At 38.9% G+C, this 24,449-nt stretch overlaps 1 protein-coding gene across 13 annotated transcripts in view; it reads left to right on the top strand.

Moving 5' to 3' along the window:
• Positions 1 to 23,314, top strand: part of LOC124879876 (H-2 class I histocompatibility antigen, Q10 alpha chain-like) — a 41,866-nt gene extending 18,552 nt beyond the window's left edge. For 3 of the 13 annotated variants that reach the window (XM_047384689.1, XM_047384683.1, XM_047384682.1), the window contains 12 exons: positions 17,598 to 17,627; positions 18,072 to 18,116; positions 18,221 to 18,268; positions 18,429 to 18,458; positions 19,241 to 19,288; positions 19,449 to 19,478; positions 19,988 to 20,032; positions 20,137 to 20,184; positions 20,345 to 20,374; positions 21,272 to 21,319; positions 21,898 to 21,924; positions 22,065 to 23,314. In XM_047384689.1, the coding sequence (XP_047240645.1) occupies positions 17,598 to 17,627; positions 18,072 to 18,116; positions 18,221 to 18,268; positions 18,429 to 18,458; positions 19,241 to 19,288; positions 19,449 to 19,478; positions 19,988 to 20,032; positions 20,137 to 20,184; positions 20,345 to 20,374; positions 21,272 to 21,319; positions 21,898 to 21,924; positions 22,065 to 22,117 (482 nt within the window). In that variant the 3' untranslated portion in view covers positions 22,118 to 23,314. Of the gene's footprint in view, positions 1 to 2,366; positions 2,509 to 7,054; positions 7,328 to 8,532; positions 8,824 to 9,172; positions 9,458 to 10,255; positions 10,376 to 12,042; positions 12,073 to 12,186; positions 12,217 to 17,597; positions 17,628 to 18,071; positions 18,117 to 18,220; positions 18,269 to 18,428; positions 18,459 to 19,240; positions 19,289 to 19,448; positions 19,479 to 19,987; positions 20,033 to 20,136; positions 20,185 to 20,344; positions 20,375 to 21,271; positions 21,320 to 21,897; positions 21,925 to 22,064 lie in introns of those variants that run through there. The other 10 variants (XM_047384691.1, XM_047384690.1, XM_047384692.1 and 7 more) reach the window with 10 other exon arrangements.
• Positions 23,315 to 24,449: the final 1,135 nt, after the last annotated feature.

Below are 24,449 nucleotides of genomic sequence, written 5' to 3'. Positions count from 1 at the left end.
CGTCTTGCTGGCGCATCTGTGACCAAGACAACAAGTCTTTGTGATGTATCAAGAGCCACGGTATCCAGGGTAATGTCAGCATACCACCAAGAAGGACAAACCACATCCAACAGGATTAACTGTGGACGCAAGAGGAAGCTGTCTGAAAGGGATGTTCGGGTGCTAACCCGGACTGTATCCAAAAAACATAAAACCACGGCTGCCCAAATCACAGCAAAATTAAATGTGCACCTCAACTCTCCTGTTTCCACCAGAACTGTCCGTCAGGAGCTCCACAGGGTCAATATACATGGCCGGGCTGCTATAGCCAAACCTTTGGTCACTCATGCCAATGCCAAATGTCGGTTTCAATGGTGCAAGGAGCACAAATCTTGGGCTGTGGACAATGTGAAACATGTATTGTTCTCTGATGAGTCCACCTTCACTGTTTTCCCCACATCCGGGAGAGTTACGGTGTGGAGAAGCCCCAAAGAAGCGTACCACCCAGACTGTTGCATGCCCAGAGTGAAGCATGGGGGTGGATAAGTGATGGTTTGGGCTGCCATATCATGGCATTCCCTTGGCCCAATAGTTGTGCTAGATGGGCACGTCACTGCCAAGGACTACCGACCCATTCTTGAGGACCATGTGCATCCAATAGTTCAAACATTGTATCCTGAAGGCGGTGCCATATATCAGGATGACAATGCACCAATACACACAGCAAGACTGGTGAAAGATTGGTTTGATGAACATGAAAGTGAAGTTGAACATCTCCCATGGCCTGCACAGTCACCAGATCTAAATATTATTGAGCCACTTTGGGGTGTTTTGGAGGAGCGAGTCAGGAAACGTTTTCCTCCACCAGTATCATGTAGTGACCTGGCCACTATCCTGCAAGAAGAATAGCTTAAAATCCCTCTGACCACTGTGCAGGACTTGTATATGTCATTCCCAAGACGAATTGACGCTGTATTGGCCGCAAAAGGAGGCCCTACACCATACTAATAAATTATTGTGGTCTAAAACCAGGTGTTTCAGTTTCATTGTCCAACCCCTGTATATATATATATATATATATATATATATATATATTTGCTCATGTGATTCTTTAACAGTTTGTCGACATCAGTATTTTCATTCAACATTTATTTGTTTATTTTTTTAGTTGTTATTCTTAACAAAAATGATGACACTTTTCTTTCAAAGCGTGTAACTCACTATGTGTGCAGTAAGTACCTCCCTGGGTGCTGCAGTTGTGCCCGTTTATGTTTCCGTCCCTTTAATTCAGTTCAAGTTTGGACCCAGTTATTGGCTTCTTCTGCACAGCTGTTGCAAAACAAACATAGTGGGCGGAGCGTCTGATTTCTCCCGTATGAGCCAAGTGGTGAAAGTATTTTATTTCTTACATTTTCAAAGCATCCAAAGTTGGATAGGTGTTCTGGCCGCAACGTTTTCCCGTTTTAATCTGAAAGATTAGACACTTGACTTTGTTAACGTGCAAATGGGACTTCATGCGAAAGCCCAAATACATTTTTCTCCATTACGATGTAATCACAACGTTTCAGTGGATGATGTGAAAGTCTGAAATTAATTTTAACACCCAGAATTTCAACATAATACAGGTCAAAATGCTAGTCATTTTAAAGTAAGTTTTTTGTAATTATCTTTGATTTGAGATTAATTGAACTATAATAAAATAATAAAAGTTTTTTTCTCCTTTGGAATTGCACTCTGGACTAAGAAAAAAAGGAAATATGAAAACAAGTGTAGTCACCATAGCTATATTAAAACCAGGTACTGAGGACTCAGATTTTAATTCTCAAAATATATATCATTAGGTACCAGCGTAACTAAGACATAAATGAAGCATTAATCATAAAATAAATGTCAACTTAGCTGTACATTGAAATTTAAACAGTAGTATTTTAGCAGTATGTAGCGACACATTATAAATTAGCAAAAATAATTTTAAAGTATTTTATTAGAAAAAACGTTTGTGACACAGTTCAAACTTCATATCTGTAAATGTGTGTTATCTTAATTTGCAGCTGTCTATGGTGCCCTCTTATCCCAAGGCAATGGTTGTTTATATTATGAATAACAAAAAAGAGAAAAATATACATACATTGCAGCGGCATTGCTTTAATTTCACAGTGGAGTTGCAGTGAGGTCCCGGGTTGGAATCCCTGCCTGGGCTCTTTGTGCACACACACCAACTAATCTCCATTTATGCAAGGTTAAAACCTAAAAGAAAAACTATTAATGAGTTCTCATCTCTAATTGGCTCATATTCTGATAGATTCAGTGATAAGTGTCCCCCCCCCCCCCCCCCCGGTCTAATAAAACTAGACCAGGAAATAGTCTGACCAGTCTAACAAGTGATCATTGAGGGTAGACACGGAAAGGCGCACCTTCCAACGGCTGGGAATAAGTGTTTCTACCTGAAGAGCAGAACCTAATTTGGGTTCAGAATGTCGCACCTCGCTTTTTTGGTCCTTTTGGGGGCAGGACTGATGGTGAACTCTGGTAAGTTAAGGTTTTTTTTATTGTTTTCATTGACAAATTAAAGTTGATATTTAAAATTGAAAGCAATACTGTTTGTAATATCTGTCTTAGTAACTGAATATAATGTTCTATTAAACTTCTAAGATATGTTTGTTGAGATTTAATGATGTAGATTTAGTTCATAAAATATAAACCTGAATCCTGCTGTGTGGAGAACGGTGAACAATCTCAAGTGACCCAATAAATTCCCCTGAACTTTGCCCTTTGTTAATGTTGAAAACAACGTGTTAAGGATGCTGATAGTGGATGGTTATTTAAACTAATCTCCATTTATATAAGGTTAAAACCTAAAAGAAAAACTATTAATGAGTTCTCATCTCTAATTGGCTCATATTCTGATAGATTCAGTGATAAGTGTCCTCATTATTTTGCTGTATGAGAAGAACATTAAGAAATAGGTTAGTTTTGGTTATGGCAGGTTCATCATGTACAAGAGTAAAAAAATATATTTGAACTTCAAATAACTTAATGCAGCAGATATTATTCGCCATTACATGAAATGTTGTACCAGGAATATGGCGTCAAATTCACGCCAAAACCCGATAGGAGCAATAAAGAAGATCACGAGCAGCTCCTTTTAATTCCAGGAGGGCGTGGATTATGTTCCATGCACGCAGTGGCGTCCCCCGTGTGCACAATTCAATGACCACAAGCGCTACTCTGTGCTGCAGGCACAAAGGTCAACACGGGCGCGCCAGAGATGCTCCTTTCTGTGCTCTCGGTGTATCAATCTGCCAATGTGAAACATTTGGCTGTTTAGAAAAATACATATATCTTTTTCCAGACCAAGTAATATTGTGAATTGTGAATAAATACATGCATAATCCGATGCAACTATGAAATGTGCATAATGTTCTATGATAAATTCATAAAGCCCTTACTCACCAAACTCTGATTTCCTGAAAAAAGTTTTCATCTCAGCTGCATTAGCTGTCACGGTTAGCAACAGGGGTCACGGGGCGGGGATAGCGGAAAAGTGGCCAATCATAGGCAGGTAAATGGCTTTTTTTTTTTCTAAACAGCCAAATGTTTCACATGAGCGCACAGGAGTAATCCACGCGCGGGCAGATTGATACACCGAGAGCACAGAAAGGAGCATCTCTGGCGTGCCTGTGTTGACTTTTGTGCCTGCAGCATAGAGTAGCGCTTGTGGTCATTGAATTGTGCACACAGGGGACTTCCAATGCGCGCATGGAACCTAATCCACGCCCTCCTGGAATTAAAATGAGCTGCTCGTGATCTTCTTTATTGCTCCTATCGGGTTTTGGCGTGAATTTGACGCCTACAGGAAGCCATAAAGCCATCTTGTTTGAAGTAACCAGAATAAAGGTGGGGCATAATGTAGCTAAGCAACATTACTTGGATAAAATGACCTCCAGCAGGCCACAAATGAGCATGTGTCTGCACAAACGGTTAGAAACCGACTCCATGAGGATGGTATGAGGGCCCGACGTCCACAAATGGGGGTTGTGCTCACAGCCCAACACCGTGCAGGACGCTTGGCATTTGCCAGAGAACACCAGGATTGGCAAATTCGCCAATGGCGCCCTGTGCTCTTCACAGATGAAAGCAGGTTCACACTGAGCACATGTGATAGATGTGGCAGAGTCTGGAGACACCGTGGAGAGTGATCTCCTACCTGCAACATCCTTCAGCATGACCAGTTTGGCAGTGGGTCAGTAATGGTGTGGGGTGGCATTTCTTTGGAGGGCCTCACGGTGGCCTGTGTTTTTCATGTATTGTAGTCTCTGAGTTTTTATTGTCCTGACCAGGAAGCTAATTTCCACAAGTCGGTACAGTGTGTCTCAAAGACAAAAACAGAAGTTATGTCTTCACATTGAAATTTTCCCTTCAGTTTTGTAGGATCTGACCTTAGAGGGGGTATTTAAGTTTATTCAAAGCTGCAACAGCAGAGGGGAGAAGTTTTCTGCCAAAGTGGGTCTCAATTCAAATCAGTTTTATTTATATAGCACCAATTCAAGCCACTTTACAAGTCAGTTCAATTGAATCATACACATTTTAAGTTGGGTACATACATTCAAATCATTTCTAACTATCAAACAGCGCAGTCAGATTCAGTTTATTCAGGGATTTCTTATAGCTTAAGAATCACAATCTTTGTAGTATCCCCTTCATTGTCTAACTGGGCATGATGAGAGTGAGGCAACTTGTAGCCCAACCTAATGCTAATTTAAGAATAATTTCTACAAATAAGAAAGGGTTTAATGACAACATAAACAACTCTAAGAAGCAATACATTCTCATTTTGGAGAACTGTTTTCAATTTCATTTAACAGTTCTGGCCATAGTTTGTTGTGAGGAATAGTTTTTTATTTTAAAATGACTCCTGGAAATCGTCTGAAATCCCCTTATTAAAATGTTTAGGTTTTGACTCCAAATTTGGCAGCCACTTGTTTAATGGGTTTACAGATAAGGACCGAGTACACAGCCTTAAAGTGCTCCATTGTATATGATGTTTGGGTTAGAGCATTTTTTTTTTTTACATTCTGTTATACAGGTCCTTCTCAAAATATTAGCATATTGTGATAAAGTTCATTATTTTCCATAATGTCATGATGAAAATTTTACATTCATATATTTTAGATTCATTGCACACTAACTGAAATATTTCAGGTCTTTTATTGTCTTAATACGGATGATTTTGGCATACAGCTCATGAAAACCCAAAATTCCTATCTCACAAAATTAGCATATCATTAAAAGGGTCTCTAAACGAGCTATGAACCTAATCATCTGAATCAACGAGTTAACTCTAAACACCTGCAAAAGATTCCTGAGGCCTTTAAAACTCCCAGCCTGGTTCATCACTCAAAACCCCAATCATGGGTAAGACTGCCGACCTGACTGCTGTCCAGAAGGCCACTATTGACACCCTCAAGCAAGAGGGTAAGACACAGAAAGAAATTTCTGAATGAATAGGCTGTTCCCAGAGTGCTGTATCAAGGCACCTCAGTGGGAAGTCTGTGGGAAGGCAAACATGTGGCAGAAAACGCTGCACAACGAGAAGAGGTGACCGGACTCTGAGGAAGATTGTGGAGAAGGGCTGATTCCAGACCTTGGGGGACCTGCGGAAGCAGTGGACTGAGTCTGGAGTAGAAACATCCAGAGCCACCGTGCACAGGCGTGTGCAGGAAATGGGCTACAGGTGCCACATTCCCCAGTTCTGGGCTACAGAGAAGCAGCACTGGACTGTTGCTCAGTGGTCCAAAGTACTTTTTTCGGATGAAAGCAAATTCTGCATGTCATTCGGAAATCAAGGTGCCAGAGTCTGGAGGAAGACTGGGGAGAAGGAAATGCCAAAATGCCAGAGGTCCAGTGTCAAGTACCCACAGTCAGTGATGGTCTGGGGTGCCGTGTCAGCTGCTGGTTTTGGTCCACTGTGTTTTATCAAGGGCAGGGTCAATGCAGCTAGCTATCAGGAGATTTTGGAGCAATTTCATGCTTCCATCTGCTGAAAAGCTTTATGGAGATGAAGATTTCATTTTTCAGCACGACCTGGCACCTGCTCACAGTGCCAAAACCACTGGTAAATGGTTTACTGACCATGGAATCACTGTGCTCAATTGGCCTGCTAACTCTCCTGACCTGAACCCCATAGAGAATCTGTGGGATATTGTGAAGAGAACGTTGAGAGACTCAAGACCCAACACTCTGGATGAGCTAAAGGCCGCGATCGAAGCATCCTGGGCCTCCATAAGACCTCAGTGTCACAGGCTGATTGCCTCCATGCCACGCCGCAATGAAGCAGTCATTTCTGCAAAAGGATTCCTGACCAAGTATTGAGTGCATAACTGTACATGATTATTTGAAGGTTGACGTTTTTTGTATTAAAAACACTTTTCTTTTATTGGTCGGATGAAATATGCTAATTTTGTGAGATAGGAATTTTGGGTTTTCATGAGCTGTATGCCAAAATCATCCGTATTAAGACAATAAAAGACCTGAAATATTTCAGTTAGTGTGCAATGAATCTAAAATATATGCATGTTAAATTTTCATCATGACATTATGGAAAATAATGAACTTTATCACAATATGCTAATATTTTGAGAAGGACCTGTATAGTTTAATGGAGGTTTTGAATTTGGTGGATGAACTGTTTTGGAATTTTGAGATTACTTAAAACTTTGCATTGCTGTGAATGCAGAAATATTTAGAAGAGAGGAATAAAGACAAAATGTCTTGTTGATTAAAAAAAAGTGTTGATAAAGAGACTTCTATGCATTCCTATCAATTCTGTATTTCACATGGTCCTAAGACAAATTAATATGTGTCCAGCTGTGTCTGACAGATTAATTTTCTAAATCAGAAAATAACTTTTGATAAGGTGTAATTGAGCTAATTTATTTAGATTTTTAATGTCCAAAGCCTGGTTTGGCAAATGTGGAGCCTAAATATTGTAATTTTAAGAAGGCTTGCGCACTAATTAATCACTTGTATTTCACAATGAATTCCCATCTTAATTTTTCTTTCTTATATCTTCCAGAAAAGCACTCCCTCACTTACATCTACACTGCCTTCTCCAAGCCAGTGGGTCTACCGGGGTTGCATGAGTTCACTGCCATGGGATTATTGGACAACCGGATGATTGACTACTTCGACAGTGATAACCAAGAAAAAGTTCCCAAGCAGGACTGGATGAGAGAGCATCTTGAAAAAGAGTACTGGGAAAAAGGCACCCAGTCCAGAAAGAGCAAGCAGCAATGGTTCAAGGTCAACATCGACATATTGATGAAACGAATGAGACAGAATGACACGGGTAAGATCCAAGGAGTTTAAGATATTTGTAATAAAAGCATTAAAATAATGAGTGTCGTAAACTATCCTTGATAAATGCCCAAATCTAAACATCAGTATTCTTACTACAGAAACAATCTGTTAGAACTTCTTTCCTGAAAAAGCATTTATCCATTTTCTGGGTATTTAATACATCTTTCTACTACTACTACTACTACTACTACTACTACTGCTAGTACTACTTTATTTATAAAGCAATTTAAAACAACAGTAGCTGCGACATAGTGTTGGACAGACGAAAATCAAAATAGACATGCAAAAAATGAAAAAACAACATAGCAGAAGTAAGCACAAAAGTCTCAGCACGTGTTAAAAGCCAAAGAATAAAAGTGAGTCTTAAGATGAGTAGACAATAAAGGGGCACTTCTAATATGTAACGGCAAAACGTTCCATATTTTGGGATCGACAACACTAAAAGTTCTGTCTCCTCTAAGCTTTAGTTTAGACCTCGGTACCTTCAGGAGCAGCTGATCAGCTGACCTGAGGCAACGAGCGGGAGAATATGGTTGAAGCAGCTCGGAGAGGTAAGATGGAGCAAGACCATGTAAACTTTTAAAAACAAATAAAATAATCTTAAAATGGACCATAAAATGCACAGGCAGCCAGTGGAGAGAAGCCAGGATAGGGGTGATGTGGTCCCTCCTCCCACTCTGGTTAAAAGCCGAGCAGCAGCGTTCTGGATCAACTGGAGATGCCTGAGGAAAGACTGGCTAACTCCAAAGTAAAGAGCGTTACAGTAATCAAGCCGAGTTGTTATGAAGGCCTGAATTACTGTTTCAAAATCTGGTCTTGAAATAATTTGCTTAATCTTTGCCAGCTGCCTAAGATGGAAACAGGACTTGACCACTGCTCCAACCTGGCGATCTAATTTAAGATCACTGTCTGTTATAAAACCCAAATTGGAAATTGTGTGCTTCAAATAAGACGTCAAGGGGCCCAAATCAATAAAGGATGTTTCACAGTGGCTGCTAGGACAAAACACCATCACTTCTGTTTTCTTAAAGTTAATGTTTAGGAAATTTAAAGCCATCCAGGCTTTAATGTCTTCAAGACATAGAAGTAGGGGCTTGATCGATAAGGCTCCTTTTTTAATGGCATGTATATTTGACTGTCATCAGCATAACAATGAAAGGAATTCCCATGCATTTCTCTTTTGGTTTCTTACAGATACTCATGTTCTGCAGTGGATGCACGGCTGTCAGGGTGAAACTAATGATGATGGCTTGCTGAAGTTTGTCCGTGGGATGGACATGTACAATTATGACGGAAAAGACTTCCTTGCCTTCGACGACAACCACCAGATTTGGGTTGCTGCAGCTACGGCAGCAGAAGAAACCAAGAGGAAATGGGATGAAGTCCAGGTCCTGAAGGAATACACCAAGGGCTACCTGGAGAAGGAGTGTATGGAATGGATGAACAAATTTAGAGACTTTGGGCAAGAGCAGCTTAGAAATGCCTGTATGTATATAAAATGGTTTTATACTTCTCAAGGTTCTTTAAGATTCTAGATACAGAATCATTCAGTTCTTGATACACAAAATCAGTTTACATAAAGCTTTTACACCAAGTTAAACAAATACAAATTTTAAAATGTCAATGATAGCGTGATCTTTCCTATTAAATTAAAGCATTGTTCTAGACATCTGAAGGTGTGTAAGATAAGGTAATGATTTTCCAATGAAATGTAGCATTTTTTTCTATTCTCAATGATGAATCACTTATAAATATTGGTTAAATTGAGAAAAGTTAAAATTGTTTAACGGTTGAATTGCTTCCCTGCCAATGCCATTTTTCTTTCTCTTTCAAGCTCGACCTAAAGTGCACTTGTTCATACGTAAGGCCAAAGCTGACACAAACATCATCTTGACATGTCTGGCCACGGGCTTCTATCCAAAAGACATCATCATGCAGATCAAAAGAAACGGGCGTGTCCTGACTAAAGAGGACGGGGTGGAGACCACTGATGTTCGCCCAAATAATGATGACACCTTCCAGAGAAAGGACCATGTAGAGATTTTGAAGTCTGATGTTTCCACTTACACCTGTGAAGTCAATCATCCTGCCTCTCGTCTTCATGTTGAAGAGAAGTGGGGTGAGAACATTTTTGTTGCACTTCTCAAATATCAGTTTCTTTATTAAAAATCAAAGCAGTGTTGTTGGTTAGTTGACGATGTTTAATTGTCATCCCACACCCAACAAACTAAATACATTCCCACTGTATTAATAGGTTGTGGTGAAATAGAAGTTTTGCTCGTATATATACCAAAAAATGAGGGGAAAAAAACCCACATACATAAATACATTAACAGTAGATACGAGGCTTTTTTTTCAGCTTATTTGCAATGAAAGACATGCTGCATGATAGCTCACAGTGTTGAAGGTATAAACTATATTTTTCCAACTAAAAACGAGGTTTGATTAAGTTGATAATGACCACAACTACAGATATGTTAAATAGGTTAGAACATGAATTTGCATGATGCTTTTGCCAAATTAAAACTACCGTTATAAAAATTACAACCTTTGGAAAAGGATATTTTCCCAAAGGTCTTTGGGATCATCTGGATGTTTTTTGGGAGATGTGAGAGAAACCTTTTTGTTTCTATTGGTTAACAGTGGTTTTTGCCTTGAGCCTCCCATATGGCGGCCATTTTAGTTCATGAATTAACAAAAGAAAACTGCATTTTGTGTTTATTGTGGTTATCTTTGACGTAAAGATTTATTTGGTGATCTGAGACATTTAAATGTCAGAGAAAGAAACGATGATATAATAAATCTCTAAAAAAGACAGATACTTCATATAAGTGTAAAATTTAAATAGTTACTTATAAAATCATATGATGTACTGAAACTGAAATAAAAATAATGTGAATTTTTGTCTTTGTTTTAGATCACGCTCCTTTCAAAAATGAGGGAAATGCAGCCCTAATTGGTGGTGTCATTGTCGGGGTTGTATTTGTGGCCGTTGCTGTGACACTTCTTGTCCTCAAACTGAAGACAAAACAACTCGGTAAGATTTGTTTTCACTCTAGCTACAGGAAATAAAGATACCTCTTTATATACCTTTTGTTTCCTAACTAGATGTTTCATATGCATCCATTAGGGTAAGATATCTGATGAACATTCTTTATGAAAACAATTTTGAAATAGTATTGCTAAATTGTACTAGGACTGAAACAATTACTTGGATTAATCATAATTTATCAATAATTGAAATGACGTCAACTAATTGTTTATCCGACTAATCGTTAACTGGAGTATACAGACTCTAAAACATGCCATTTGTTGAAAGAACAACACACTAAGAGCTGTAATTAGGCCAGAATTGTGCAAAAATATATATACCTTTTGCATCCAAGATGAAAAACCATCTTTGTCTGTAAATATGCTCTATCCATAACTTTTAGTTTTAGTTTAACCGGTTCAAATTCTGTAACAAATCTCCTATTAAGCACCTTTTGCTATCGGATTTTTAATCAATTAATCATAAAAATAGTCGACATGTTAGTTGCAGCTCTAAATGGTCCTGAAAGTCACATTTACACCAGTTTACCCACTAGCTATATAGTCTTTTCGTTATAAAAATAAAAATGTATTTTAAACTTCATTAAATTCATTACAAGTTACAGATGTCATTCTTATTATTCATGGCTTTTATGAAGTATTGAAGGTCATATTGAATGGTTCATCAGTCTATCATTCCATGGCAAAGTGGTTTTTTCTTTTACTTTTTTTATGTAGACTAAAGTTTACTGAGGTTGTAGATCAAATGCAGAGTGATGTGGTGATAAAACTCTGAGAAGTTAATGTAAAACGTCAAAATGCCAAAATGTTATTAAGCTTTTCATTTCTTTTCTTTAACAAGGAAGGTTCAGATCATTTAAACGTGTGCCATTCAGAGATATTTTCATTTGTTGATTTCTAAGGTTTTTGTCTAAATAATGAGTTAGCCTAAAACTATACGGGGTAACGAGACGATGGTGTCCAGAAAACACACCTGTTAGTTCATGAACCCCATCTATGGGAACTGCTGATCTCAATATCTTGCAGACCAGCTTACCGACCCTTTCAGCTGCAGCAAACTCTGATGAGAAATCCATTTGTGCTTGTCAGGGACATTCTCGGTTCAATCGCAGGTCTTGTCCACGTGCTGAGGACCTGATCCCAGCACTTACTCAGGTTTAAATATGGATCAAGAAACAAAAAAAAGTTCATTTAATCTAAATGCTTTCGGCAGGCAATATTTCTTTTTTTCTGCTCTGATTTCACAGTCAACTCCTGATTTCTGCCAACCATTGGAGTGAGCATGCATGAAATTTAGAAAGTGAACATTAACATGCAAAGGGTCTATAGTCTTCTAACAAAACTTATGTTTTTCATTCCAAGTTGTGTTTTTTATTAAATGTCTTTGATTAGGATTCACAACTTTGCTAAAATTCAAATGATAGATATTTTGATCTGTATTACGATTATGATAAAATTGATTAATTGGTCATTTTAGTAAAAAATGTTTCTGCAAGGTGTTGCCACGTATCATAACATTGCTTTTTTATTCTTTTTTGCCAAATTCCCTCTGCTTTAAAATCTTAAACCTACATTTTCTACTATTAATAGAAAAGAATTACAAAAAGGTTGTTGTTAAATGTTTTAAATATTACTTTTTTTTTGTATTAATAGATTGCCCTGACAATAAATCCTCTAATTCAAGTAAGTAGTTTATTTCTTTGCTATGAATTTGTCAGGCATACTAATACAGTTTTTTTCAGATTACTGCGCTGTTTAAATGTACAAAGATTTACTAATATATGTCTGTCTTTGTAGGTCTAAGTTCTGTGACCTCCTCTGAGTCAGGTGATTTTCTAAACTTTGAAAAAAATGTATCTGCTTTTTATTATAAACTAAAGTGTAAACCTCAGATGTTCATATAGTTTAATGTAAATAACTGTCTCATATAACACAGGGTTTCCATGAACCACAGTGACCTTTTTAGTAAAAGTTGTTTTAACATGACAGATGTTCACTTTTTTGAGTTTTGAGTGCTAAAACTAATTTCTGTTTGGTGTAACTGATTATTCAAACAGAGTTCATTGCAGGATCAATAATTACTTGACTGTTCATAGAGGGTCATGCTAGAAAAAGAAGCTCATAGTTAGATGAGGTAGAAAAAGCAAATATGTCACCTTTCCTTAAAAGTTTTTTTTTTTTTTGCTTGCTTCAAATTCAGAAGTATACATACAGTACATTACATTGCCATTCGTTTTGACTGAGTTTTTATTTTGTTTTAGCTACAGTATTTAGGCTAAAGTATAATTTAGTTTAGATCTCAAAGTAGTTGTTTCCTTTTTTTGATTTAATATAGTTTTAGTCTTTTATAGTTTGTCTTAAAGTTTGTCTTAAAGGTTCAACACTTGTTCCAAGGGATTTGTGAACATCCAAGAAATCTGTGGCAGCCTCCCTTAGATGGAGTTCACATTATATATGCCACAGATGCATAGAAACATCAAATAATATTATATTATATTAGATTTTATTTTTGTACTCCATTACTCACAAACAAATTGTGGTAGTGGTCCTATCTTAATAATAAAAATGCTTAATGTGTATCAAACACTTTCAACCTATGGCAGGAGGAAGCTGGAATTGAACCCACAACCTTCTGATTGCAAGACAACTACTCTTCCTATTGAGCCACAGTCACCTCACTGGGTACTCCACTTCCTCCCAAAGACATGCCTGTTACGTTAATTGGTTAAGCTAAAATTGCCCTTAGGTGTATGAATGAGTTTGTGTGTTGCCCTGTGATGGACTGGCGACCTGTCCAGGGTGTACCCCGCCTCTCGCCCATAGACTGCTGGAGATAGGCACCAGCTCCCCTGTGACCCACTATGGAATAAGCGGTAGAGACTGACTGATATTATATTATATTATACTCGTACTCGTACTCATCGTCTTCCGCTTATCCGGGACCGGGTCGCGGGGGCAGCAGATTCAGCAGACACCCAGACGTCCCTCTCCCCAGACACCTCTTCCAGCTCCTCCGGGTGGAGCCCAAGGCGTTCCCAGGCCAGCTGAGAGACATGCCTGGAACACCTCCCAAGGAAGGCGTCCTGGAGGCATCCGGTATGGATTGCCCGAGCCACCTCAACTGGCTCTTCTCGATGTGGAGGAGCAGCGGCTCTACTCCGAACCCCTCCCGGATGGCCAAGCTCCTCACTCTATCTCTAAGGGAGTGCCCGGCCACCCTACGGAGGAAGCTCATTTCAGCCGCTTGTATCCGGGATCTCGTTCTTTCGGTCATGACCCAAAGTTCATGGCCATAGGTGAGGGTAGGAACGTAGACCGACCGGTAAATTGAGAGCTTCGCTTTACGGCCCAGCTCTCTCTTCACCACAACGGACCGGCACAGTGGCCCCATTACTGCAGCAGCCGCACCGATCCATCTGTCGATCTCCCGCTCCATTCTTTCCTCACTCGTGAACAAGACCCCGAGATACTTAAACTCCTCCACTTGAGGCAGGAACTCCCCTCCGACCTGAAGAGGACAAGCCACACTTTTCGGGTCGAGTACCATGGCCTCAGACTTGGAGGAGCTGATCTTCATCCCAGACGCTTCACACTCGGCTGCGAACCGCCACAGCGCATGCTGTAGGTCTTGGCTAGAGGGGGCCAGCAGGACCATGTCATCTGCAAAAAGAAGAGACGAAATCCACTGGTCCCCAAACCAGACCCCCTCCGGCCCTTGGCTGCGTCTAGAAATCCTGTCCATAAAAGTTATGAACAGGAGCGGTGACAAAGGGCAGCCCTGCCGGAGTCCAACATGCACCGGGAACAGGTCCGACTTAGTGCCGGCAATGCGGACCAAACTCCTGCTTCGCTCGTACAGGGACCGGATGGCCCCTAATAAAGGGCCCCCACTTCCATACTCCTGGAGCACCCCCACAGGGCATCACGAGGGACACAGTCGAATGCCTTCTCCAGATCCACAAAACACATGTGAACCGGTTGGGCAAACTCCCATGAACCCTCGAGTACCCTGTAGAGGGTATAGAGCTGGTCCAGTGTTCCACGGCCGGGACGAAAACCACACTGCTCCTCATGAAGCAGAGGTTTGACTCTCGGCTGGACTCTCCTCTCCATTACCCTGGTGTAGGCCTTACCAGGGAGGCTGAGGAGTGTGATCCCCCTGTAGTTGGAACACACCCTCCGGTCACCCTTCTTATGTAGGGGGACCACCACCCCAGTCTGCAAGTCCAGAGGCATTGTCCCCGACCGCCTCGCAATGTTGAAGAGGTGTGTCAACCATGACAGCCCCACAACATCCAGAGACTTGAGGTACTCAGGGCGGATCTCATCCACCCCCGAAGCCTTGCCACCGCGGAGCTTTTTAACCACCTCGGCGACTTCAGCCTCGGTGATGGAGTCCAACCCTGGGTCCCCAGCCTCTGTTTCCACCAGGGAATGCGTGATGGAAGGATTGAGGAGATCCTCGAAGTACTCCTTCCACCGCCCGATAATGTCCTCAGTCGAGGTCAGCAGCCTCCCACCCGCACTATAAACAGTGTTGGCGAAGCACTGCTTCCTCCTCCTGAGGCGCCGGACGGTTTGCCAGAATCGCTTCGAGGCCAACCAGTAGTCCTTCTCCATGGCCTCACCGAACTTCTCCCAGGCCCGAGTTTTTGCCTCTGCCACAGCCCGGGCCGCAGCACGCTTGGCCTCACGGTACCCGTCAGCCGCCTCAGGAGTCCCACAAGCCAACCACAGCCGATAGGACTCCTTCTTCAGCTTAACAGCATCCCTTACTGCCGGTGTCCACCACCGGGTTCTGGGATTGCCACCGCGACAGGCACCGCAGACCTTACGGCCACAGCTACGGGCAGCAGCATCGACAATAGATGTGGAGAACATGGTCCACTTGGACTCTATGTCTTCAACATCCCCCGGGATCTGGTCGAAGCTCTCCCAGAGGTGGGAGTTGAATACATCCCTGGCTGAGGGCTCTGCCTGGTGTTCCCAGCATACCCTCACTATGCGCTTGGGCCTGCCAAGTCAGTCCGGCTTTCTCCTCCTCCAGCGGATCCAACTCACCACCAGGTGATGATCAGTGGACAGCTCAGCCCCTCTCTTCACCCGAGTGTCCAAAACATGCGGCCGGAGGTCTGATGATACGACAACAAAGTCGATCATCGACCTCCTGCCGAGGGTGTCCTGGTGCCAAGAGCACTGATGGACACCCTTATGTTTGAACATGGTGTTCATTATGGACAATCCGTGACTAGCACAGAAGTCTAATAACAAAACACCACTCGGATTCACATCGGGGAAGCCATTCCTCCTGATCACGCCTCTCCAGGTGTCACTGTTGTTTCCCACGTGGGCGTTGAAGTCCCCCAGCAGAATAATGGAGTCCCCGGGAGGGGCACTATCCAGCACCCCCGACAGGGACACCAAGAAGGCCGGGTACTTCGCACTACCGCTCGGCCCATAGGCCGAGACGACAGTGAGAGACCTATCCCCAACCCGAAGACCTTACGGCCACAGCTACGGGCAGCAGCATCGACAATAGATGCGGAGAACATGGTCCACTCGGACTCTATGTCTCCAACATCCCCCGGGATCTGGTCGAAGCTCTCCCGGAGGTGGGAGTTGAATACATCCCTGGCTGAGGGCTCTGCCAGGTGTTCCCAGCATACCCTCCCTATGCGCTTGGGCCTGCCAAGTCTGTCCGGCTTTCTCCTCCTCCAGCGGATCCAACTCACCACCAGGTGATGATCAGTGGACAGCTCAGCCCCTCTCTTCACCCGAGTGTCCAAAACATGCGGCCGGAGGTCTGATGATACGACAACAAAGTCGATCATCGACCTCCTGCCTAGGGTGTCCTGGTGCCAAGAGCACTGATGGACACCCTTATGTTTGAACATGGTGTTCATTATGGACAATCCGTGACTAGCACAGAAGTCTAATAACAAAACACCACTCGGATTCACATCGGGGAGGCCATTCCTCCTGATCACGCCTCTCCAGGTGTCACTGTTGTTTCCCACGTGGGCGTTGAAGTCCCCCAGCAGAATAATGGAGTCCCCGGGAGGGGCACTATCCAGCACCCCCGACAGGGACACCAAGAAGGCCGGGTACTTCGCACTACCGCTCGGCCCGTAGGCCGAGACGACAGTCAGAGACCTATCCCCAACCCGAAGGCGCAGGGATGTGACCCTCTCATCCACTGGGGTAAACCCCAACACGAGACGGCTGAGCTGGGGGGGCAACAAGCAAACCCACACCAGCCCGCCGCCTCTCCCCGTGGGCCACTCCAGAGTAGAAGAGAGTCCAACCCCTCTCAAGGAGGCGAGCCCGACTATTTCTAGTCGATATCTCTCGACCTCCCGCACAAGCTCAGGCTCCTTCCTCCCCAGCGAGGTGACATTCCATGTCCCTAGAGCCAGCCTAAGCATCCGGGGATCGGGCCACTGAGGTCTCCACCTTCGTCCGCCACCCAATCCTCTTTGCACCGGTCCCTCACGGTTCCCCCTGCAGGTGGTGGGCCCACTGGGGGATGGCCTCGCGTCTCTCGTTCGGGCTTGGCCCGGCCGGGTCCCGCGGGGAGCAACCCGGCCACCAGGCGCTCTCCGGCGAGTCCCGACCCCAGGCCTGGCTCCACGGTGGGACCCCGGCTCCGCCGTACGGGACGACGTCACGTGCCTCGATATTTTAGTCCTCATGAAGGATTCTTGAACCGCTCTTTGTCTGACCCGTCACCTAGAGCCTGTTTGCCATAGAACACCCTACCTATATTATATTGGCCAAAGTTTTATCTTAATTTCTTGTGTTTAATTATATTATATTACATTATATTATATTATATTATATTATATTATATTATATTATATTATATTATATTATATTATATTATATAGGGGTGCACCAATTGCAGTTTTCTGGCTTGTCTACCGATCTACTTTTTTTTTTTGTTATAACTTACACTGTCAGGTCTTATAAGGTCACAATACACCTTCAAATTTCCAGTCTTCATTCAAAAACACTGAACAATACCCATGAAACAATACTAACATGTTTTAACTGCACATAAGGTAGTGCTTTGAAATATAGATGAAAAGCTTATAAATTATTGGACTCTTGTAAGTAAGCTGTTTATCTGCAGGCAGTAATACTGGTAAGGGGAATTCAAATCTTAATAAATGTACAGAGATTTACCAATATATGTCTTTATTTTGTAGGTCTAAGTTCTGGGATCTCCTCTGGGTCAGGTATGTCGCAAGTTTGAGAAAAGAAAAAAAGATGGCCACAGTTTTATCTTAATTTCTTGGGTTTATTTATATTATATTATATTATATTATATTATATTATATTATATTATATTATATTATATTATATTATATTATATTATATTATATTATATTATATTATATTATATTATATTATATTATATTATATTATATTATATAGGGGTGCACCAATTGCAGTTTTCTGGCTTGTCTACCGATCAAATTTTTTGTTTTGTTATAACTTACACTGTCAGGTGTTATAAGGTCACAATACACCGTCAAATTTCCAGTTTTTATTCAAAAACACCGAACAATACCCATGAAACAATACTAACATGTTTTAACTGCACATAAGGTAGTGCTTTGAAATATAACTGAAAAGCTTATAAATTATTGGACTCTTGTAAGTAATCTGTTTATCTGCAGGCAGTAATACTGGTAAGGGGAATTCATCTAATAAAAAAGGCAAAAGTAAGTTTCTGTTGTTAAGATATAAAGATACATTCAGAAACAGTAACAGCAGAGACTGCTGTATTTAATGTCTGTGCTTGAATCTTTTTGTGTATCTAAATCAGTCTCTGATGCAAATACACCTGAAGTGAGGATGTCTCTACTTGGTGATGGTAAGTTTTATTTATTTTATTTATTTATTTTTACCTTTTTGCTCGGAACATTTATACAATGCCATTTCTTAACACATGCATACTCATACTCAGTAGAGAGATCCAGTTCAAATCTTAATAAATGTACAGAGATTTACCAATATATGTCTTTATTTTGTAGGTCTAAGTTCTGGGATCTCCTCTGGGTCAGGTATGTCGCAAGTTTGAGAAAAGAAAAAAAGATGGCCACAGTTTTATCTTAATTTCTTGGGTTTATTTATATGATATGATATGATATGATATGATATGATATGATATGATATGATATGATATTATATTATATTATATTATATTATATTATATTATATTATATCATATTATATTATATTATATTATATTATATTATATTATATTATATTATATTATATTATATTATATTATATTATATTATATTATATTATATCATATCATATTATATTATATTATATTATATTATATTATATTATATTATATTATATTATATTATATTATATTATATTATATTATATTATATTATATTATATTATATTATATCATATTATATTATATTATATTATATAGGGGTGCACCAATTGCAGTTTTCTGGCTTGTCTACCGATCAAATTTTTTTTTTGTTATAACTTACACTGTTAGGTGTTATAAGGTCACAATACACCTTCAAATTTCCAGTCTTTATTCAAAAACACCGAACAATACCCATGAAACAATACTAACATGTTTTAACTGCACATAAGGTAGTGCTTTGAAATATAACTGAAAAACTTATAAATTATTGGACTCTTGTAAGTAATCTGTTTATCTGCAGGCAGTAATACTGGTAAGGGGAATTCATCTAATAAAAAAGACAAAAGTAAATTTCTGTTGTTAAGATATAAAGAGACATTCAGAAACAGTAACAGCAGAGACTGCTGTATTTAATGTCTGTGCTTGAATCTTTTTGTGTATCTAAATCAGTCTCTGATGCAAATACACCTGAAGTGAGGATGTCTCTACTTGGTGATGGTAAGTTTTATTTATTTTATTTATTTATTTTTACCTTTTTGCTCGGAACATTTATACAATGCCATTTCTTAACACATGCATACTCATACTCAGTAGAGAGATCCAGTTCAAATCTTAATAAATGTACAGAGATTTACCAATATATGTCTTTATTTTGTAGGTCTAAGTTCTGGGATCTCCTCTGGGTCAGGTATGTCGCAAGTTTGAGAAAAGAAAAAAAGATGGCCAAAGTTTTATCTTAATTTCTTGGGTTTATTTATATTATATTATATTATATTATATTATATTATATTATATTATATTATATTATATTATATTATATTATATTATATTATATTATATCATATTATATTATATTATATTATATTATATTATATTATATTATATTATATTATATTATATTATATTATATTATATTATATTATATCATATTATATTATATTATATTATATAGGGGTGCACCAATTGCAGTTTTCTGGCTTGTCTACCGATCAAATTTTTTTTTTTGTTATAACTTACACTGTCAGGTGTTATAAGGTCACAATACACCTTCAAATTTCCAGTCTTTATTCAAAAACACCGAACAATACCCATGAAACAATACTAACATGTTTTAACTGCACATAAGGTAGTGCTTTGAAATATAACTGAAAAACTTATAAATTATTGGACTCTTGTAAGTAATCTGTTTATCTGCAGGCAGTAATACTGGTAAGGGGAATTCATCTAATAAAAAAGACAAAAGTAAATTTCTGTTGTTAAGATATAAAGAGACATTCAGAAACAGTAACAGCAGAGACTGCTGTATTTAATGTCTGTGCTTGAATCTTTTTGTGTATCTAAATCAGTCTCTGATGCAAATACACCTGAAGTGAGGATGTCTCTACTTGGTGATGGTAAGTTTTATTTATTTTATTTATTTATTTTTACCTTTTTGCTCGGAACATTTATACAATGCCATTTCTTAACACATGCATACTCATACTCAGTAGAGAGATCCAGTTCAAATCTTAATAAATGTACAGAGATTTACCAATATATGTCTTTATTTTGTAGGTCTAAGTTCTGGGATCTCCTCTGGGTCAGGTATGTCGCAAGTTTGAGAAAAGAAAAAAAGATGCCCAAAGTTTTATCTTAATTTCTTGGGTTTATTTATATTATATTATATTATATTATATTATATTATATTATATTATATTATATTATATTATATTATATAGGGGTGCACCAATTGCAGTTTTCTGGCTAGTCTACCGATCTACTTTTTTTTTTGTTATAACTTACACTGTCAGGTGTTATAAGATCACAATACACCTTCAAATTTCCAATCTTTATTCAAAAACACCGAACAATACACATGAAACAATACAAATGTGTTTTCACTGCACATACCGTAGTGCTTTGAAATATAACTGAAAAGCTTAAAGCGTTCCAGTTTCTTTAGTCTTTCATTTTTCACAATTTCAAAAGAAAAAACATTTGCACAATAAGTTAGACAAATTAGATAAGATCGGTGGATAAGATCAGTTTCACATGTAAGTGTTGGCCGATCACCAATCTCACAAAATTAAGGAAATCTGGGCTGCTCGATCGTCCGTCTGATCAATCGGTGCACCTCTTATATTATATGTTATTATATTATATTGTATTTGTGTACTCCATTACTGATACATTATAGTGTGACAGTGGTCCTATCTTAAAGTTAAAAATGCTCAATGTTTACCAAACACTTTTTAGACTCCATTATCATTAAAGATGCATTTAGAGCAACAAGTAAGCAAAGTGTCTAGTTGTAAAATTATTGGACTCTTGTAAGTAAGCTGTTTATCTGCAGGTAGTAATACTGGTCAGGGGAATTCATCTAATAAAAAAGACAAAAATAAATTTCTGTTGTTAAGATATAAAGATACATTCAGAAACAGTAACAGCAGAGACTGCTGTATTTAATGTCTGTGCTTGAATCTTTTTGTGTATCTAAATCAGTCTCTGATGCAAATACACCTGAAGTGAGGATGTCTCTACTTGGTGATGGTAAGTTTTATTTATTTATTTTTACCTTTTTGCTCAGAACATTTATACAGTGCCATTTCTTAACACATGCATACTCATACTCAGTAGAGAGATCCAGTTCAAATCTAATTTCAGTTGAATTCTTGCTTATTCCATTTAAACCACATCAATTTTGTGAAACAAATATATTTCTGTGTAGTTTTTATCTCAATTCCCGCTGCATTATTTCTGATCAGTTGGAGACTTTTTAGAGACTTAAGTAGACATCTGTAAATTTCTGACCTGTGCAAGTGAAAGGACAGATTCTGGTCAAAAATAACTAAATTAAACTAAATTGTGACTGCAGTGCTTGCAGATGGCCACGGTTTATAAGCAAGAGTTTTCCTGCATGAGGATCTACAATAGAACATTGAGCAGCAGCATGTGGTGCTGTTTTGGCTTGAAATAAGCTACATAGAGCACATGTAGAAAGATTATACAGCTTGGCTAAGGATGTATCTACACTCAATAAATACAACATATAGAGAAGAACATCAGTTGTATATACATTTCCTTGTCCTCTACATAACCATATTCTGTGTATCTTTTGGAACAATCAGATTCATCCCACGACTCTGGTGCTGAAGGTAAATATCTTTGTGCTTTTTAAAATGTTTGCTGTGCATTTCAATGCAAACATTATTGAAAGGCATATGGATTGAAAGCTTCTTACGATTGTTAACTGTTTTGTATACATGAAATAACACATTTCTTTTTTATTTTGCAGTGGCCCCATCCCCTAGTCACAGCAATGAAGAAGAGTCACGAGCCACTGAATAATTAGTTGTCCAAGTTGTTTGGAACAAGATATACCAGGATACATAAAATAATCATCACATTACATGATAGAGAAAAACTAATTTGTCACTGACCTACAATCACCTTCTTCCAAAAACTGAATGTGGGCTAATTTAGTTCCTGCTTCATGTGTAACACTGAATGTCTCCAGTACCCCACAAACAAACAAACTAATCTAAACCTCATAGAAATTGTGAAACTGAGATGAGCTTTTTTTATTCGGAGCAAAGACATCAGAAATAAGCTTTGTTCCTCAGTGTGACCTATAAAATCTGACACTAAAATCGGTCTGATGAATGAGGAAATATGAATTCTTCAGACTGACTTCATGAAGCCCATGTATGTATGTTTGGGAAAACAAACTGAGAATGCTAAGAATAAACCAGTCATTAAGCTACTTGTGAATAGTAAAGAGGTTTTTGTCAGTTTAGTTGAGCTGCCTCTTAACTGTAGTAACTGGTGGAAGGGAACATTTACACTGTGATGTTTTAATATGTAATGTCGTTTTTTTCCTTCCAACAAATCTGCTGAAACTCCTCAATGATAATTGCAAAGTATTAAAAAAAAATACTTAAGAAGGAAAAGAGAGATTGAAAGACTTCCAAATAATGCAATGTACTGCAATATGAGTTATTTTTGTAAACTAATAAATGAAACTCATGGTTTGAAAACATATTGGGTTAACTGAGAAAAATGTAATCATTAAAGGATTGACACTACATATGCTATTTGCACTCATCTATGAATTAGGGGATTTTAGTTCAGCTCTTTAAATATATTAAAATTTTTACAATGTTGAAAACTAGATATTCAAAACAAATTGATTTACTTCATAAATAAATGCTCTTCTTTTTAACATTTACTTCAATGGATTGATTATTTTCAAAGCTTTATTACTTTTTGTAATCTCTATTAATGTAATACAAGATTGCTTTCTTAAAAGTTTTTGTTCTGGTTTTTGTTCTTTGTTTTGCTTGTCAATTAAGTCTTTGTGGGTTTTTGCTCTAAAGTTCAATAATAAATGGCTAAATAATAATATTTCTACTGTAGTTTGCACTTCTGGTACAAAGATTACAGAAACATATTATGGTATGGGATAAAGTTTTATTCTTTATGTTGTATTGTGACAATGTAAGCAAAAAAGATGCAATTTTTAAATAAAGGCCCTGTATTCTTTAAGTTTCTTTTTTTGTGATACAACCTTATATTTACACAATGGACTTAAATGTGTTTCTTTAGTAATTCTCCACAATTCTGTTTTCTTTATAAAGGAGAAGGTTATTTCGTTAACATGAAGGTGTTAAGAAATTCTAATTTTTAAAAATCCTTTAAACATGATGTTGGGGTTCCTTAGAGAAAGAAAGCCTTATTTACCAAAGCAAAATTAATTTAGAACAGTCTTACATACATTAAGATGTTAGATAAATTTAACTAGTCAGTCAGTCAGTCATTTTCTACCGCTTATTCCATAGTGGGTCGCAGGGGAGCTGGTGCCTGTCTCCAGCAGTCTCTGGGCGAGAGGCGGGGTACACCCTGGACAGGTCACCAGTCTATCGCAGGGCAACACACAAACAACCATGCACACTCATTCATACACCTAAGGGCAATTTAGAGTTACCAATTAACCTAACAGGCATGTCTTTGGACTGTGGGAGGAAGCCGGAGTACCTGGTGAAAACCCACGCATGCACGGGGAGAACATGCAAACTCCATGCAGAAAGACCCCAGGCTGGGAATCCAACCCAGGACCTTCTTGCTGCAAGGCAACAGTGCTACCAACTGCACTACTGTGCAGCCATAAATTTAACTAAGACCAGAAAATATTAAAGGCAAGAGGACACTGAGTTCCAGCAGTAATATAAAAATTCTGTTGGGCTTCATAATGTGTGCTAACTTTTCCAGTTTGTTTTCCAGTTTCCAAGATGAATGAATCATTTATATATTTGCTGATTATATTCTCTGATGGAGTCACCACAGTGTCCAGTTTTGTCAAGAAAAGCGGAAGGACAATAACAGAACAGGGGAATGATGGTTTCTAAGTTTTCTGTAAAATAATTATCAAATTATTGCTTTACAAGGGTAAATATTGTGTAAGATCTCAAAATGTGGTTCTTTATCCTGATAATAATGAAGGAAGCACATTTTATTTGAGCTATTAAACTGATAGCTTTTAGGCAATTATTAGTAAGTTATGAGTTCTAAAACAATTTCCTCTGGGTTTATCCAAATGAAGTTGTTTTTGTTTTGGTAGTGGAAAATTCTTTAATATTTTATTAGTACATTTGTTGTTTGTTATGTGAATTTCACCAATTGT

The sequence above is a fragment of the Girardinichthys multiradiatus genome, chromosome 13 (genome assembly GCF_021462225.1).
Source record: "Girardinichthys multiradiatus isolate DD_20200921_A chromosome 13, DD_fGirMul_XY1, whole genome shotgun sequence".
In the NCBI taxonomy this organism is placed as follows: domain Eukaryota; kingdom Metazoa; phylum Chordata; class Actinopteri; order Cyprinodontiformes; family Goodeidae; genus Girardinichthys; species Girardinichthys multiradiatus.
This window is presented reverse-complemented; position numbering and strand designations above follow the sequence as displayed.